Source organism: Dermacentor variabilis, chromosome 9, assembly GCF_050947875.1.
Source record: "Dermacentor variabilis isolate Ectoservices chromosome 9, ASM5094787v1, whole genome shotgun sequence".
Taxonomy (NCBI): Eukaryota; Metazoa; Arthropoda; class Arachnida; order Ixodida; family Ixodidae; genus Dermacentor; species Dermacentor variabilis.
The window spans coordinates 128,700,030-128,717,463 of record NC_134576.1 but is presented as its reverse complement, the minus strand read 5'-3'; the positions used below and the strand labels follow the sequence as shown (position 1 = coordinate 128,717,463).

The 17,434-nt window shown below is 45.9% G+C and overlaps 1 protein-coding gene across 1 annotated transcript; it reads left to right on the top strand.

Annotated features, from left to right (window-relative positions):
• The first annotated feature begins 5,809 nt into the window (after positions 1-5,809).
• Positions 5,810-15,939, top strand: LOC142557470 (uncharacterized). Its single transcript, XM_075669346.1, has 3 exons — positions 5,810-6,302; positions 11,732-11,918; positions 15,851-15,939. The coding sequence occupies exons 1-3, from the start codon at positions 6,168-6,170 to the stop codon at positions 15,922-15,924; spliced, it is 396 nt and encodes a 131-aa protein (XP_075525461.1). The 5' UTR covers positions 5,810-6,167; the 3' UTR covers positions 15,925-15,939.
• The last annotated feature ends 1,495 nt before the right edge of the window (positions 15,940-17,434 follow it).

Below are 17,434 nucleotides of genomic sequence, written 5' to 3'. Positions count from 1 at the left end.
TCCCCCCATTTCCTTCGCATTTATCTCGCTCTCTCTCTCGCCCTCTCTGCCCAGCTCCATTTCTCCCTCTCAATTTCAACTTGAATATCGCCGTTCGTACGTCTAAAATAAGCACATGAGTTCTTTCATGGTAACTAACGAAAAATTAGACGAACGATACATCTCCCAGTAAGCGAGAGCTTCCGTACTCTCACATTTCACTTGATGTGTTCAGGAAGGCTTTTTAAAGCTACCGGTACTCAAAAGCTAGAATAATTACTCCATTAAACGTAGAAGGTCATCAAGTTCAATAGCAAAGGCATCGCGGGAAGTGGTATGCAGGTGGCAGTATGAATGCCGGCAGACGTCTTGCTCCTTCTGCCAAACGTACTACGCCTACAAAACCTTCATCTATCGGCGCTGCGAAGAAATATGTCAAATACGTCATTAAAAGTTTTTAGGTGGCTCTTTATACTTTCTTACTGTCAGATGAAAGTAAAGCGGCACTTATCCTTTCCCGTAGCAATGAACGAGAAGGAAGGGAACCCCGGGGGCCCAATCTTTGAGGCTAACAAAAAGCGGGCCTCTCGTTTTCCCTCTTTTCTCGTTTATTGCCTAGCGGGGGTGTCTACTCCGAGAGGTTTGGTGCCTTCAGGGGAGGTATTCTGTAAGAGTCCCACTAGTGGACATGTCCATTTCGTCTGCTGCTGAACTGCTGATTGGCTGTGGTGCCCGGTTGCTGCGAATGCGCAACCAATCATAACTTCAACAGCAGACGAAATGGACATGTCCACTAGGTGGACTCTTACAGAATACATCCCGAGGTGGCATACGAAGGTCAGCTGCATGAGAGAGAGAGAGAGTAAAAACTTTATTGAATATAAGTCAAATAAGGCACGATCTGGTTCCAAAAAGTTTTACTCAATGCGCGACACCTTCGGTCAAAAGGTTTTGCCACATCCGCCCCTAAGCATGGCCACGTGTGGCCCTGGCGAACACTTGCAGGGTCGGATCTTGCGCACACAAATAAATGCCCAAGGATGTGGACGTCGAGAGACAGCCGTCCCCGTAGCTGAATTAGAGCACCGCACGCGTGGTACCGAATATTTGGGTTCGGCTCCCAGCACCGGCAACTTGTCTTGCTTTTCTTTTTTTTCATCCGCTCTCTTTACTCCACCAATCCTACATTTCGAGTAAAACAACGAGTAGCTTCGGCTGTGTTTCATTCGGCTTCATTATCTGTTGCCAGAGCAATGGCAGAGAAGCAGTCAACGTTTTGCAGGATTGCTCCTGCAGTGGCATAGATTTATCTTTTTTTTTTTTCTGCGTCATATAGTACGTGGGTAGGTGAAGCAGCGAGACGGCCCGTTTGCAAACAAACAGAGCTCATAAATGAGAAATTATTCTCTGTCTGCTCTCCAATCAACATTGCTTAATAGGAATGCTGGGACTAAGAACTCGAGATCTGCATTAAATCTAAAAGGCTGCACTGGACCGTTATTTCGAGCACCTAATTTTTTTCTTGGGCGCATCCAATCTTCATAAGCTCTGCAGAAATTCATGTAATTATCAACAAATTGAAAGTTTCACGCTTTTCTTAAAGAAAACGTTTATGAGAAACACGTTGGAATACTCTGCAATCATTTTAGAATGTGTATTTTCCCCAGCCTCCTTGTGGAACATCTCTTCCGAATGAACGGCGTACGGGCAAGGTGATTTCCGTGCACACATTCGGATCGCCATCCGATGCAAGTAATTACTGTGCAGTCTCGCTCACTACCATGTTATTTAAATATATGAAACACATCATATTCACCTACCTTTTTTAGGGTCCGGGTTCTTTACGCCTGTCCAACACGGTTTCCGATAGCTGTTTTCCTGTCTATCCCTTGGTTTCTTTATTGAACTCTTTTGCTGAACTTTTATTTATTCTTCTGTTCTTTATTTCAGGAGATTGTACCTTGTTTGTATGTTGTTGCACCTGACTTCACATTATTCCCCATCGCGCACTTTTGCTTTCTCTCGGTTTCCGTGGGGTACGCTTGTGTTGAACTTTTGTTTTCTTGTGTTATTATTTCAAATCTTGGTACCTTGTTTGTATTCACTGATCTGCAATGTGTAGCTCGCCTACGCCCCTTTGTAATGTCGTAAGGCCCTGAGGCTATAATAAATGAACGGGAATGAAAAAGGGGTATATCATTTTTTTTGTTATCTTCAAAGCTGTCATTTTCTAAAACTTTTTTTTCCGAAACAATGAGAACTGTCATTATGTAGGTTCAATCGTTTATGTAGATATCACATAAAATGACCGTTCAGTAAATTCGTACATACTTCTTCCCGTGTTAATTATTTCGCAATGATTATCGCAGAAATCACTTTTTTTTCTCTGCAATTCTGTTTATCGGTATGGCGAGTCTTCGGAACCGCTCAGCGAGCTTTCGTAGAGACTTCGTCTCATCGCGTCAGCTTCCAGCCATCACTAAATAATGTGGAACAATACTTTTAAAAAGTACTTGGAGAATAGTGCGACAAAAATGTCAGTGTAGCGAGAAATGCCAATATTCTGACATTCCACCACAAGCGTCAACGGTTTCGGCAAGTTGGTGGCCAAGCATTCTTGACTGTGCAGCGCCGTGGACTAGCACTTGAAGGTCTCGTGCAGCGCACATTCCTTTGTTGTCACATATTCAGCGCTGTGCACTGAAAAACCACTGAACCACACCACCAACCTAACGCTCGCATAAAGACGATGTGTTTGAGCGTCATGTATCTAAAGAAACTAACATGAGTCCCTGATCAGCGTTAAGTTTTTTGCAAGTAGTTGTGTCTCTTGGAAAATAAAATTAAGAGCGAAACGATTGAGTCCTCATGAGGTCACGTGGGAGAGCTTATAGGCAATGAAGAATAAATAAACTGCGGCGCTGAAAGATCCAAATGAAAAGAGGGCAGAGCAGAACTGCTTGTACGGAATATTTGTTTATTGTTTGTTTCATTCCTTCGATCTGGTTACGTGCTGCCTTCATCCCCTTCTCTGTGACTAATCCCCTCCTCCGTTTGAGCCATGTTTCGAGGCTACGATAACAGCTACTACTACTGCCGCCACTACGACAACTACAACAAATAAATTAAATTATGGGGCTTTACATGCCAAAACCACGATTTGATCATGAGGCACGCGTAGTGGGGGACTCTGGAAATTTGGACCACCTGGGGTTCTTTAACGTGCACCTACATCTCAGTATGCGGGTGTTTCCGCATTTCGCCCCCAATCGAAACGTGGCCGCCGTGACAGGGATCCGATGACCGGTCGCGGTCATGACCTGGTGCCTAACGCCATAGCCACTAGGCAACCAAGGCGGGTACTACTACTACCACTCGCACACTAGTTCAGACAGAGCTGCTTGAAGGCTCCTGCGAGTAACGATGAATGACAGCAGTGGTAAAGAAGCTACAAAAGGAGGATGTGGAGCAGGAAAGAAAGGGAGAAGTTGTACACGAAAAAAAAATCATCGATGCCCTCCTCAGTCCAGGGCGTCGCTGGCGGCGTGCTTGAGTGGTAGGCCGACAAAGACCGCAAAGAATCGTTGGTCGTGAACGTGTAGTTGCGGCTGCCAACCACTTGGCGGAAGGGATTGGTGTAGAGAGATGCCAGTTTTAACGCGATAGCGTTAAGGAGCTTGCATTGCAGAAAATCTGGTGTCGGCGTCGGACGCCGTTTTGGCAAAAAGATTTTCGAACCACCCATACCCGGGCTCTCCGTGTGGCGCGATATACTTACTGAACTAATCGCATTTCTCAAGGTGAAATACGTAGAAAAATCGTAAAGTACGACTTACACACAAACTACAGACATGAGTTCTCTCGGATGGTAATTTGAATATACGACAAAAGATAACTCTGTTACGCTAAAACTCAGACGAACCCCTTTTTCCGGCGTTTCTACAATTCATATACCGCCGACGGCGTCCGCCATTTACGCGCGCCGGCGTGTGAATATCTCTGAGTCCACGTAGCGGCGCGCCCGCTTCATTGAAACACTTCCAGATGGCACTCGCCTCCGCCGCATCGCGGAGCACGCAAAAGGCCGCGTTTCTACCAGAAAGCCCACCTATTTGTAAGCGGTCGCCGCCAGCCTTTCCCGGTAGACGTTACGGTTACATACTCTGCAGTTGCCGAGAAGCGTGAGAAGCAGTCAAGGATATTTAAATGCTGTCGCGTCGTACTCTTAAAGGCAAAGCCCAGGCGTCCTGCAAATTTTTTGTAACGGGAGAGGGGGGGGGGGGGTAGTATTGGATGTCATTGCCATAAGACGTGCGATGAGTTGGGAGGATAGACACCGCAGTGGCTACAGCGACGGGGGTCTTCAGTAAGTAGGTCCTCAGACGAGGTGCTTCAGGGATGGAGTGAGCAGGGTGTTCGTCTGAGCTTGTCGGATGAGTGTGCCCTGTTGCCTTGTAATGTCGGGCTGTAGCTTTATACCCTGCGTTCGTCCTTATATGGGTGTAATTGTAGTGAAGGCGTTCGTGAGACAAATGTATTTAATTGGAAGCTGTTGGCAGCTTGGAGTACCATATCGCAGGATAGCTGATTAGCTCGGTCATTCCCCAACATCCCCTCATGACGAGGAATTTAGACAATGTCTACCTGTCAATGGAGAAATGTTTGTAACTGCTTTGGGATATGTTTAAGGAAGTCGTCATATATGAACTTTGTACGTGCTGGCATCGATTCAGTAAATATGATGGGTGAGTAATAAGTGTTACTGGAAGATGCATCGCTGCTATTACTGCTTGGAGTTCTGCTGTGGCAGTACCAGTGTGAAGTTAATTCATTGTATATCTCCCGAAGGGTGTGATCTATTACCGTTATAGCAGTGTTTTTGTCTTAGACGCTAGCATTTGGATAGCAATAGGTGCCATGTGGTTTGTGCCCTACGTGTCTTTGGAAGAATGCTACTCTCTGTGTCCCCCTTGCCTAATTAATCACAGGGTGAACGCGTCTGGGGAGCGGCGCGACTTGTAGGGGGAAGGGAAAGTGGAATAGAAAGGAGGCAAGATAACGAATGTGGAATTGAACAAGGAAGTCTTACTCGCCCATTCACGTGGCCACTCTTTTTTCAAAGCAAGCGCAACCACAGTTGCATGTTAGGTGCACGGATCGCAGTTTACTAAGCGTTTCTACCAAACAGCTACTGCCTGTACATCTCTGTCTTCAGCATATAGAGACCTTCGAGCTGACAGTACGGTCTGTATTATTTTGTTCTGCAGCAACAATGTTTACACCTAGAAAATATTTAAGGACGCAACGCTTGTTCTTTTTTTCCATAGTTTGAAGCATTCGCGTGGCCTGTCGTAACGCTTACACAGACTATGAGTGACAGTGACGAGCACACTTTAACTCCATGTTACGACGGGATATAAAGAAAAGAAAAAAAAACTCGTGTGGTTGTGTTTTGACAGGACATCGGCGTTTATGCGCGATGTGTGCGTGCCAGCACTCGTGTTTTTCTTTGGTTGCCAAGGCGACGCCTGTGTTTAGGCATGTCGTTCGGCCGCTCAGCTTAAGTTCCTCGGCTTCAATACATGGTACGACGGCGGCACTTTGATGACAGAGCTAAACGAAAAAAGAGAGAGAGAGAGAGCAAAAGAACGACTGCACACCTAGGAAGGTGTTTCTTTTTTTTTTCATTCATTCGTCATAAAGAAGCCTCAAAGAAGGAACGGGCGGTCTAACTCGAGTCGTGAAGCGCCGCCATGGCGTCCCCTCATGAAACCACGTGACTCTTTTGAGCCTCAGGAGCGGGATATCAATTCCTGCGCTCATTCCGTGTCACTGTCGCCGTCGCAGCTGCAGCTTGTGTGTGCAATAATTTATGCGCTGACGGTGATGTATACGTTGCATCTCAAAGCCCCGTTTGCGGTTTTAACAATAAGTAAACGTCTGAATCAGGCAATATGGAGACCATCGGTGATATCCAGCTGCGCCTCTTCAGACGTTTCCGAATGGTTCGTGATCTGACTGTGCGCCTCTTTCTCTCTCGCACGGCTTGTTACAGTTAGTGCCCCTCTTAGAGAAGAAGCGAAGGGTAAACCAAGGTTAGAGGCATCCCGGGGCCAAAGGTGAACTTGATTAAAAGAGTGCTTGCCATTAGGACCATAGGTCCAGTTGCGTATAGTTGCCTACAGGCCATGGACGTTGGAACATTGCTCGTCGTTGTTTGCATTGCGCTGCTGACCGTCGCTGTGTCTGTGCTGTCCGAGGAAGAGCGCGCATTTGTGGAGCAGCAACCGATCGATCCCATCAACAGACGGCCTTACTTACCTGTAAGCTGTTTCTTCATATTGTCACGCTCTTTCCAAAGCGCCAGAACAACAAGATCTAATTACGAACCTTCTGTTCCTTTCCATTCAGGTTTTATTGCTTTCGATACACCCATTGTGGAGGTACTGTCCAGGGTCAAAGAAAGCTATCTTTCAATGCAATCTGGAGATCATTTAATTGATTTGATTCTGATTCTTCAGGTTTGACGCTCCACAGCAACATACGGCTGTGATAGACGTCATATTTGTCTTGTTTGCGTTATCTTTATTGAATACTTTGCACTCGCTACCTCTCTGTCAAGAATACTACGTCACACTGATAACGTACATGCCTTTCGTCACCTGCAAGTACCGGGCGCGCAGCATTGAAGAACGGAAAGGCACGGAAGATAGATAATTATTTTGGGGTATAAGATAAGCTGGAACGGGCGCAAACCTTTTCTTAGAGCTCAGATACTCAATAATTTTGACGGCCTACGATATTATTTTTCTGAGGGGCACCTATATCTGAGCACACTAGCGGTATTGAACTACGCCCCGATAGGAACGCAATGACCGTGGCTGGGAACAAACCCGCAAACTCGGGCTCAGGCGGAGATCGAGCCACCGCTGTTAAAAAAAATAAATTCTAGAATTTTACGTGCCAGAACCGCCATATGATTTTGAGGCATGGTGTAGTGGGGGACTATGCATTGAATTATACCACATTGGGGTCTTTAACGGGCGCCTAATGTACCGCACACGGGTGTTTTTTTTTTTTTTTTTGCATTTCGCCTCCATCGAAATGCGGCCGCCGCGACCAGGATTTCATCCCGTGCACAGGAGCTTAGCAGCGCCGCGCCAAAGCGACTACGCCACCACGGCGGGCGAGCCACCGTTGTGTATGCCTGAGATTTTGCGCATCTGAGACATGGCCGTTTAGAAGGAAGTGTCATTCGCAGTTTTGACGCCACTCGGATTGTTCTGCGGCCTGTCGTGACATTGTACGCCGTCTGGAAACGACGCTCGGAAGTCGCGTCGACGGATGGCTGTTTCAGAGTGTACGACGTGCTCCTCCTCCGATTTTGTTTACGAAGGGTTTGTCGCTCGAAGGACGACCAAATTTGTAGGCGCGGATATTCTGAATTCTTCCCAGCGAATAAGAGACTCTCCGACTACAGGTTGCACAATTCGAAATTATTGACACGACACCTGTCGAGTAGTGGTCGATATGACCGTTTAAGTGAGTTTTTTTTTTTTACTAGCATTGTAGACACTCACAGGTCACTACTGCTTTGGCTGGCCTTTTACGGTTCATATCGTTGATCGACCTATATTTTCCGTAGCATTTCGCTCAATGCATGCTTGCGGCTGACAAGCACGCTCACGTACGAAGTGTGCGCGAAAAATATCAGGCGCATACAAACTTTCTCATTGGTCTTTATTTTTTCATATTGCGTTGGTGTCTCGGTTGTAGCCATACGCAGAGTGCCGTTACATAACAACGTTATTCTGAACTGTCGCGTCATGCGACAGTTCAGAGGTGTTTTGCATGCTAAGAGGTGCTTCGCATGCAACCACATAAAAAAAAGATCACGGCGACTTTCTCGCACGTTTTGCAACGAATTGACTCTACGCTCATAATCATTTAGTTAGCCATATGTAGGCTAATTTAGCCCGTTACATTTCGGGGCTAAATTTACATAAGCTCGCGAGAACCAGTTCACTCCGATCATTTATTTTTGTGTCTGAACTGATGGAGTCAAGGTGGCACGTCTTCATGCGCACAGAGAATCTCATGTGAAGGAACTGCCGGAACAGTTGGTCAAGCTACCCCTGCTGTAACAGCAACACCACCACTGCCATTACCAAATAAAGCACCCACAACATGGATGGGACTCATTATCCTGCCATAAGACTTTAAAACTATTAATGTGTGTGTGTGTGTTTTTTTTTTTTTGCGATGCGCTGGGCTCAGTGAACGCTTATGTTGTTGGAGAATGATGAAACTATATGTCATCACTCGCTGAAGGGAGAAAACGACGATCTTTGCACGTGTACGTCCTGGTGGGCAAATAAATTTTGTTGGGCACCACGTCACAAAACTCCATTGGTTTGCACTCCAAATTGGTGCAACACTGGAACGACTCCTGACCCTCCCAGGGGCTCAACATCGACGTAACATCGAGGCAGCTACAGGAGGTGCAAACAGCAGCCACTGCTGAAGTTCAGCAAGTTGTGCACCTTGAAATGTACTCGGGACTGGCATCGGAGCGCAAACCAAAGCAAAACACGTCCACGGAGACAGTGGGGAAATGCTTCTATTCCGGTGGACCGTGGCCCCATGAGTGCGGATGATGCTGCTGTCTCGCAACAAACAAAACTTTCCAGGCGTGCAGAAAACGCGGTCATTTTTCTGCAGTCTGTAAGGGAAAGAGCCAACACTGAGGTACAGAACACAGATTAGTGAAGCTAAGCTCAAGCTCGAACTCTGATGACTAGGCCTTTGCAACACAACGCAGCAATGCCAAAGCCCTGACAGTGATGGTGTCCCTCAATGTCCTCAGCATTGAATTCATCATGGACACGGGAGTGACGGTGAACATCAGTAGCCGAGCAACATATGACGCCGTGCCAAAAAATCAATCTTGAGCGGTTCAGCGCTACAACTGTTTGCCTGTGGATCGAATTGAAGTATTTTCCACCTGTAGGACAAAAGCTTAGACCCATCCCATTCAGCGTCTAAGATGCAGTCACATAAGAGGTTGAGCGGCTCGAAGGACTCGATGTACTTGAGAAGGCAACTGGCCCCACCACATGGGTCTCTTCGATTGTTGTGGCACCGGAACGCCAGTGACCAGTCGTCGTACGAATTTATGTGGACATGCGTCGTGCCAATCAAGCCATAACAGGAGAGCGGCATGCATCTTCAAAGTTAGAACTTGTCACTAGCCTGAGTGGTGCATCAGCCTTCTCAAAGCTTGACCTAATTGATGGGCATCGCCAACTGGTGATACACGAAGAGTCAAGGTACATCACGACGGAATCACTGCCGCAGCAGAGTTGTTACAAAACACAATGAGAGAGGTTATAACAAGCATCCCAGGAGTCATCAACATTAGTGACGACATTCTTGTGTACGGCAAAGCAGAAGCAAAACACAATGTCTGAAGATGGTGCTGTAATCTCTTTATAGCTGTGGTCTAACACTCGATCCAAAGAAAGTTTGCTTCTCGCAACCCGAATTTATATTCTTTGGTCAAATATCCTCAGCAAAAGGCCTCAGACCTGGCCCAACAAAGGTCCAGCCAGTGATGTACATGTCACTACCAAACAAATGAGGAGCTGATTACATACTGTGGCAGATTTATTTCCAACCTAGCAAACGTCTCGCAACCTCGTAAGGAGAGACGTTGAGTGGAAGTGGATGGTCTACAACAAGTGGATGTCGCCTAGCTGAAAGAATTCCTGACAGGTATCCATGCCCTGGCCTACTTAGACAGCAAGAAGTCAACCCATCTCACCGCTGACGAAGGGCCAGAAGGTCTTAGCGCCATACTGGCGCAGAGAGATTATGACAGCACCCAAATTGTGGCCTATTCAAGCCACACGCTCACCAGTGCAGTGTGCCGCTACTCCCAAATCGAAAAGAAATCTTGCCTGTTGTGCGGGGAATTGAACACTTCAACATTTGCTTGTACAGAACTCACATCGTGCTCCACACTGATTACAACCCATTTGTCAGCATCCTGTCTAATCCTTCTGCTTGACTCTTTGCTAGAATAGGGTACTAGTGTCTCAGGGTCCAGCTTTATAGCTTCTCCGTGCAGCATTAGAAAAGCACAGACACTCCATCCGACCGCATGCCACGTCATCCACTCAAATTCGCTCAGAGAGGGTACAGAACACACAAGGTGACTGATGAATATCTCCTGTTCTTGTCGCAAGTAACAGTGCTAAAAGGAGTGATGACAAAAGAGGTAATGGAAACAACCAACGGTAATACTACCTACGGTCAACCAAGAGAAGCCATCTAAGCTTAGTGCACAAGGAGCACTAAAACTGCACAGAAATGTTGAACCATTTTAATGGAGGCGAAATCCAAGAACGCCTGTGTGCCGTGCATTTAGTGCATGATGAAGAACCCCAGCTGACCGAAATTAATCCGGAGTCTCCCCACTACAGCGCGTCTCATAATGAGATAGTGGTTTTGGCACGTAAAACCCCAATATTTAATGTTTAGTACATTTGTTCATTTTATTCTGCCATTTTTTCTCGTATATTCTTAAACTTCATTTTGCAACTTTTCATTTAAGAAAGGGGCTAACATAGTCTATCGGCCCAAGCCAAGCCAACCCAGAAGCCATGCAGCAATCTAAGGCAAGACTAAAAGTGAGAATAAAGACAGTGTCGTCTTGGAAATCAAGGCAGTGTCTACGTCCTCCCTCTTCCGTAGCGTTGAACACAAAGTTAAACACAACACCGCCTAAACGCCATCCAGCTCTAAGGATGTGCACACTCAGGAGTGTCTATACCAAGGTATTTATGCAGTCGAAGTTACGTATCAGACAAAAGTAGTTAACTAATCAAAACACTCCACCACTCTAACTAAATTTCGTGGACACGCACGCAAGACATGTGACTTTAAAAAAAAACTATCAAAGAAGCTGCAGCTTGGCTTGTCAATGAAGACACGCCAAATCGTATAGATAAATATGTACTGTCCATCAATCCTGCAGTCATTATTCCAGCGACACGTGTCCCTTCGTATTTTTACGCCAAAGCTATTTGGCTATGTCCAAACTTCCGGTTTGACAGGCCCATTATCCGCACTATTTTTACAATTCCTGCCAATTCCCTCTGCAATGCATGGGAGCCAGTGCGAGCCACCAGCACATCACCACATTCCCTGTCATTTACACATGTTGTTCAAAGAGCATTGATAACATTCGCCACGCGCTCCAACCGCTCCGTGCCAACTCTGTGCTCGCTCTTTGATTCAGCATGGCGTCTGATGAAAGGAAGTTGAAGTATCCCTAACCATGCCCCATAACATATTGACCGCAAATAAAGACGGGTAAAAAGGGAGAGAACACATAAACAGCACGGGCGGTAACTTTCAACTGTTTTATTCACAGCAGCCCGTGGGCATATATAGGCAAATAGAACATGCGCAGATCGCAGCAAACAAGCAGTAAATACCAACTAGGCCAAAGAAGTTCTTCTCATGGCCCATAAACTATGACCAACTACTGGAAAAGTGGCGCCCTCTAATGACACACGGTTTCGGCGTTACTGGGCAGGAATTCTGAAGAATTAGAGGAGGCTGCGGTAAGGTGATTTCCCAGTGCTGGCGGTGTGTGAAGCACGCGTCTTCATTGTGTTGGATTGTGCCTCTTTCGTGCGAATTGAAATTTTAGGTGTTTACCTGGCATTGTCTTTTCGCAACGCAGGGATCGGTGGGACCTGGGGGCTACTGCCAAAGCACGCGGCAATGTCGCCGCGGTTGGTGTTGCGTGAAACAGTACAAGCGCGGTGATTACACTTGTCAGAAGATGCTCGGAATTGGTCGGAGGTGCTCTTCGCAGACGGAGGTTAAGGCTGGCTTGTACCTCAAGCGCTGTCCCTGCGTCAGCCATTGTAAGTGACATTTAGACCTGGCTATAGCACTGAATGAAGGAACGTTTCCTTTATATGTTTATTTACGTTTCTACAAAACCGTAACGTACAAGCATTCACAACTGGCACAGCACATGAAAATTAAAGCAGAAACAAATAAATCAAGCCAGAGGGGAAAATTACTATCAAGTCAAAGCGAGTATAAAAGGTCAAAATCTTACACAAAAATTATCTTGCATGTTATATTCGTGACAATACCGAAGTAACAATTATACGCAGCATGTGCAACCATATACAAAACCAATACATCCATATTAGCGGTGAGCAATAAACAAAAGAGGTACATCGACAATAATATACGTAAAGAAAACTGCGCAACGCAATGGCAGTGCAATGGTTCTTCACACTGAATGAATGAATCAATTATTAATTCTCTTTCGTTGCCCTTTTCTCGTTACAAAGTTGACAGAAGGAGACGACTTGGCCATTATGAGATCATAACTCCGTGACGACGATGAGGCGTGCCAAGCTTACTGGAAGCGTTTTTTGGTATATACCTCAACTTCGCGTTGTGGTCTCGCGCTACGCTCACGGTGCGCAAGCTCCGAGTGCGCGTGTCAGACGTGCACCGGGGGTTCGTGCGCTCCTAGCCGCCACGCATACAGGGCGCCGCACCGGACCCGGCCCAGTCCGTGTGCCGACGCACCCCACCGGTCCCAGCTAGGGGTGAAGGCGAGACCGGGCTCGCAGCGAGGGAGACCCCAGGCGAAGCTCTCCGGAACGAACAGATCAACATTTATTAGGCAGGGGGTTCGACACACGCGCAAGTTTAAACAACACGTCCGAATCTGAATCTAATCGCGACACAAAACGCGGCCGAATGGTCGCCCATGGCCGCTAACGGCGTCCTGCGACAGAAAAAGACAAAGAAGAAACCAGCAAAGAGAGAGATAGAGAGAGAGAGAAACAACTTTATTGACCCATAACGAAATGGAGCGCGTTAAGCGCCTGACGGGGTGGCTCCCTCTTCAAGGGTTCCATATGCTTCCCGAGCCTGGCAGCCCTGGAAGCATATTGTATTGTATCTGGCGCAGCACTGGCTTCGCATCTACGGCACGTGCGACGTGACCGATACAGGTATCGCACATGACACATAGTGGTGAGGGAACATACCCTCTCCCATGTAGTGTATATATACACGGCTGTTGAATAAACGGGGACGCTTTCCGCTCCCCTTGCTTGGAGCCTCTGGTCATGTCTTGCCTGCGGCACCGCACGATACACATATGGCCCTGGAATAGACGAGGCAGACCATCCTTCGGAGAGCACCTGCCATCGCACACCCCGGTAGAAGAGAAAAGGAAAACAGAATGAAAGTGAAGAACAGGCGCACAACCGCTGAGAGCGGTGGAAACCCCACAACATTAACTTAGGGGATAACCTAAATATGTTGAGTTACATATGTTATACTACACGTTGTGGAGAAACAGAGTGCGCAACGTTCGAAGAAACGCAACAGCGCAGCTTCGACACGATATGCACGGCGAAAATGGCGTGACGTGTTATGAAAAAAGAAAGGCGAGGAAATCGTAGTGGAACCATTACCGCTGCCTGCAAATGAAGGCACAGGAGATTTTCCGTAAATGCGTGGCGTAACAACGTGGCTTCCGATGCTGCAAGTTCTCGTGTTGGTGTCGTGATGGTGCAAATATGCTGCACAAACGTTTTTTTTTTCTTTTGCGTAATGTGGTAATTACAAGAAAATATGTTTTAATTTCATTTTGGTTCCATTTCACCCCTCGATGCTGGAGATGTTACAAGGGACTCTGAAAATATTTTTGCCAACACAGGACTTTCACTGTTTCTTGGAACCAGGTTAGCACGGCAGTGAAGGCAGTGAGTCGACCTTATCAAATGCTCAATAGGCCTGTCTCTTTCGAAAGGTTACTTCTAGGGGTGCGCGAAGATCCTAACCTTTCGGATAAGGAATCGAATAGTGTCCTATTCGACTTTGTCTTCGAATTGAATAGTCACTATTCGTAAACGCGAATATTTTTCGAATACTTTTCGGATATTTCAAAACCTCAAATGCGCCCAATAAACATACAATTGGAGCAAAAGTGCGGTAAATTTTTACTCCTGCGGTCACAGTATAGACATAAATCACGAGAAATTGCGTAGCGGAGCAGGCTACCACGCTTAAGTAACCATACTTTACAAGCTATACAGCGGTCATTCACACTGTCTGAAAAGTCCCGTGCATGCGAAGAAACTGCTTGACAGTTCCTAATGCACCAAATGGTTTTTTTAATAAACGATGCTTCGTAACGTACTATGTAATCACAGAAACTTGACAGGGCAGGCTATCGTTGAGTGTACGACGAATGTTTAAAATATGCAAACAATGAGTTACTGCCTTTTATCGGAAATTACTTATGCAGGCGTTGCAGAGCATTATGAGCGTGTTTTATGACAACCCGCGTAGAAAGTTTGCTTGGCGTCGTCAAAGAACTACACGTGGCCGGGAGTTTACATTCGGCGGTAATAGTTGGTGATGTGCGGGCAAATTTTCGAGCGAGAGTTAATCTCAGCATTTGCAAAAATGACTGATTTAAATTCTGGAAAGTTTTACACAGGTGGTATACACGATGTTACCCAACGTCGTGGCAGAACGGAATGTGGTGCCGAAGTTCACATTTGGTGAAAAGGGGTGGAGTGATGTTAGCAATAATATGCCGCTAAAGTTTGAAGTTTCTGGACTAATTACAATTTTCGCAGGTAATTATACTGAGTACTTGTTTCCCCTTATTTCCACGCGTAATAGTAATCGCGTAGTTTTCACCGGTGTCCTTATCGAGCCGAACGTGACACTTAATGCATATTTGGTGAAAATAGGGGGCGGACGATAGGTGATGCGCAGAAGTTTGGAAGGTATTGTCATTTGCAGCACATTGATAGAGCGTTGTAAGTGTCCTTTTATCTAAAGAGCTACATAGAAGGTTTGTCAGCTGGCCTGGGAGAACTGTATCTGACACAGAGCTAATTTAGTTGAAATGAATGCATTATATGATTGATCTGCTTGTAAAGTGTAAAAGTCGTACGCTGTAGTCACGGCTTATATCTTAAAATGTACATTCAAGTACAAGGAAGCATTATATACATAGCTGTTATTTGTATAACCAAATTTGGCGCCAAATTTATACTTCTGGAAATAAAGGCTACGTTATACGTCATTTACCGGTAACGTTCAAGGTTTATGGTACAACTGCAGTCATTGCCGTATCAGATTGGTGTGCATGTGCTCTAGTGCTTTGTACGCGTGCTTGACAGACCGCGTTGAGTGTATGGCCATTGTTCTGTGAGAATACCTCAGCGCGGTACCACCATTTATTGAAGATGAGGCGCATTATGTTTTATGTACAAACAAAATTAACATGTATTCTTTAGTCATGTTTTCCAAGGTAAATTATCTACTGACTACTGGAGACTGTTATACAACATTCATACGCAAATTTTCTTGACGTCCAGGGAAAACGAGTTGTAATATAAAGAATATAAATATTCGTGAAACTGGAGCTAGGGTATGGTTCAAATGGGAGCAAAATTTTGAAGTGTGAGGTTTAATCGCAGGCATTCGAAGTAAAAAGAAAAGGGGACTAATTCAACTGCTGAAAAGAAACAGCTTCGTTAAAACATAGGCTGTGATTCTGCTAAATAAGTCAAGTGCGTGGAGATTTTTGTCCCCTGAGAACCGCACCTGACTTCATTTGTAAGAACATTCATGGACTTGTAAGCGTTGTGCGTCACTCTCGGAGGAGGGAGTACGAAGTCTTTCAAGGTCACACTTGTACATCACTTAGCTGCTGATCGAGTTATAGTTAGGCCATTGCATCGGCATTCATGACATCTTGGCCACGTTTGTTCAAGTGTTCTGTTTTGATCTTCCATTGCAGTGCGGTGTCGCGGAACTCGTGCCCTGAAGTTGTGCCTGCCGAAGAACTGGTGGCCCGACGTCGCACCGTATTAAAGTTTGCCAAGCTTGTTCCCGTGTCCGCAAACGTCGGCGCTGTCGTAAAAAAAATAACTAGCGCAGCGAAAAACGCCTGCACCCTGATCACTACACATTGGGTTCAGTATTACAATAGGTGGCTGGCTTTGTTGCGGAATTGGCGCGATACGAGCTCATACTGAAGGGTACCGCGAGAATCAAACAACGAATTCAGCAGCCTTCTTTGCAACAGGCGCAGTTGGTAGAAAGAACGTCGTGTGACCCTGCCACGTATATAGTGTGACACTAGTGACCCTGCCAGCATGCAGGCAGGCGCCGCAGTACATGAACATCTAAGAGTTTAGGACTTTATGGAAGGAGCTTTCATTCAGCAATCAGATGTGTAATGTGATGGGAGAGTACACATGAACGTGGCCTAGCGGCCATGGCGGTGCGCTGCTCAGCACGAGGTCGCGGGTTTGGATCCCGCGCACAGCGGCCGCATCTCAAATGGGGTGTAATGGAAAAATGTCAGTGTACTTAGGTTTAGGTACGTGTTAAAAACTACCCCGGTGGTGAAAATTGATCCGGAGTCCTCCACTGTGGCGTGTCTCGTAATAACATTCTGGCTTTGGCACGTAAAACCCGAGGTACCGTAAACAGAGAAACGTGATAACGCAGTCGTCAGATAAAGTGTAGAGCTTAGTAACAGGAATGCTATTGTAGGTGGCAACCCAGGAATGCATAGACAAATGCATACTCCGATGTCCAACTTGGAAAACTTCTAGAGGTGCGTTAGTCAATTACAGTGGTTCCTTCCCGTGAAGTCAGAGCAGAGGCGAAGATATTTCAAAATCTGAGTTTCTCGGGGACCATTTTTCCAGAGTTGAGGTACAGGGGCCGGATGGGGTGCGGTGTCATTTTCCTTTTGGGCGGAGTATGTTAGCACTTCTTAGGTATCCGCCGAACGTAAGGATCAATTAGCTGCTATAGTGTCTGCGCATGTCTACAGTACAGCCCGTCATACAACGTGTAAATGGCGTTAGGTGTATGAATTAATCTAAACTTCGGCCCTTTGGCTTTGAATGACCTTTTGGTTTGTCATATTAGGCTAACCTGACATCGTAAATGTACTGTATAGTAAAAAGTAGTATCATCCAGTCACCTGTTTTCTTTCCTAAATGGTTTTTTGTTCAGTATAAATAAATGGAAGTCTACGAAATATAAAATATAATAAACCATATTAATTTTTAGTGCAAAAATCTTCTTTTCAGTTTATTTGTGCACTCGCCATTACGCGATATTATGCGTTCATTGCAACTAAGGTTCCGCATTTTCAGGTAAATAAGAAAAAACTTCTAAACACACTCGCCGAAAATTTGTCCCCAATTAGGATTTATTAGGCTTTTCTTCCTCGGACTTGCCAATGCATTTCACCGCCAACTCCGCAATTAGTGACATCTTCAGAAAGGAAAAAGAAAGCCACACGCCAAAGTGCTACAAAACTTGGCTGGAGATACAAAAAACATAATCAAAACACGTTTCCTCG

Coding starts and splice junctions, on each gene's coding strand:
- LOC142557470 (XM_075669346.1), top strand. CDS start 6,168: ATGGACGTTGGAACATTGCTCGTCGTTGTTTGCATTGCGCTGCTGACC. Junction 6,303..11,731: donor ACAGACGGCCTTACTTACCT/GTAAGCTGTTTC, acceptor TTCGCAACGCAG/GGATCGGTGGGACCTGGGGG. Junction 11,919..15,850: donor CTGTCCCTGCGTCAGCCATT/GTAAGTGACATT, acceptor CTTCCATTGCAG/TGCGGTGTCGCGGAACTCGT.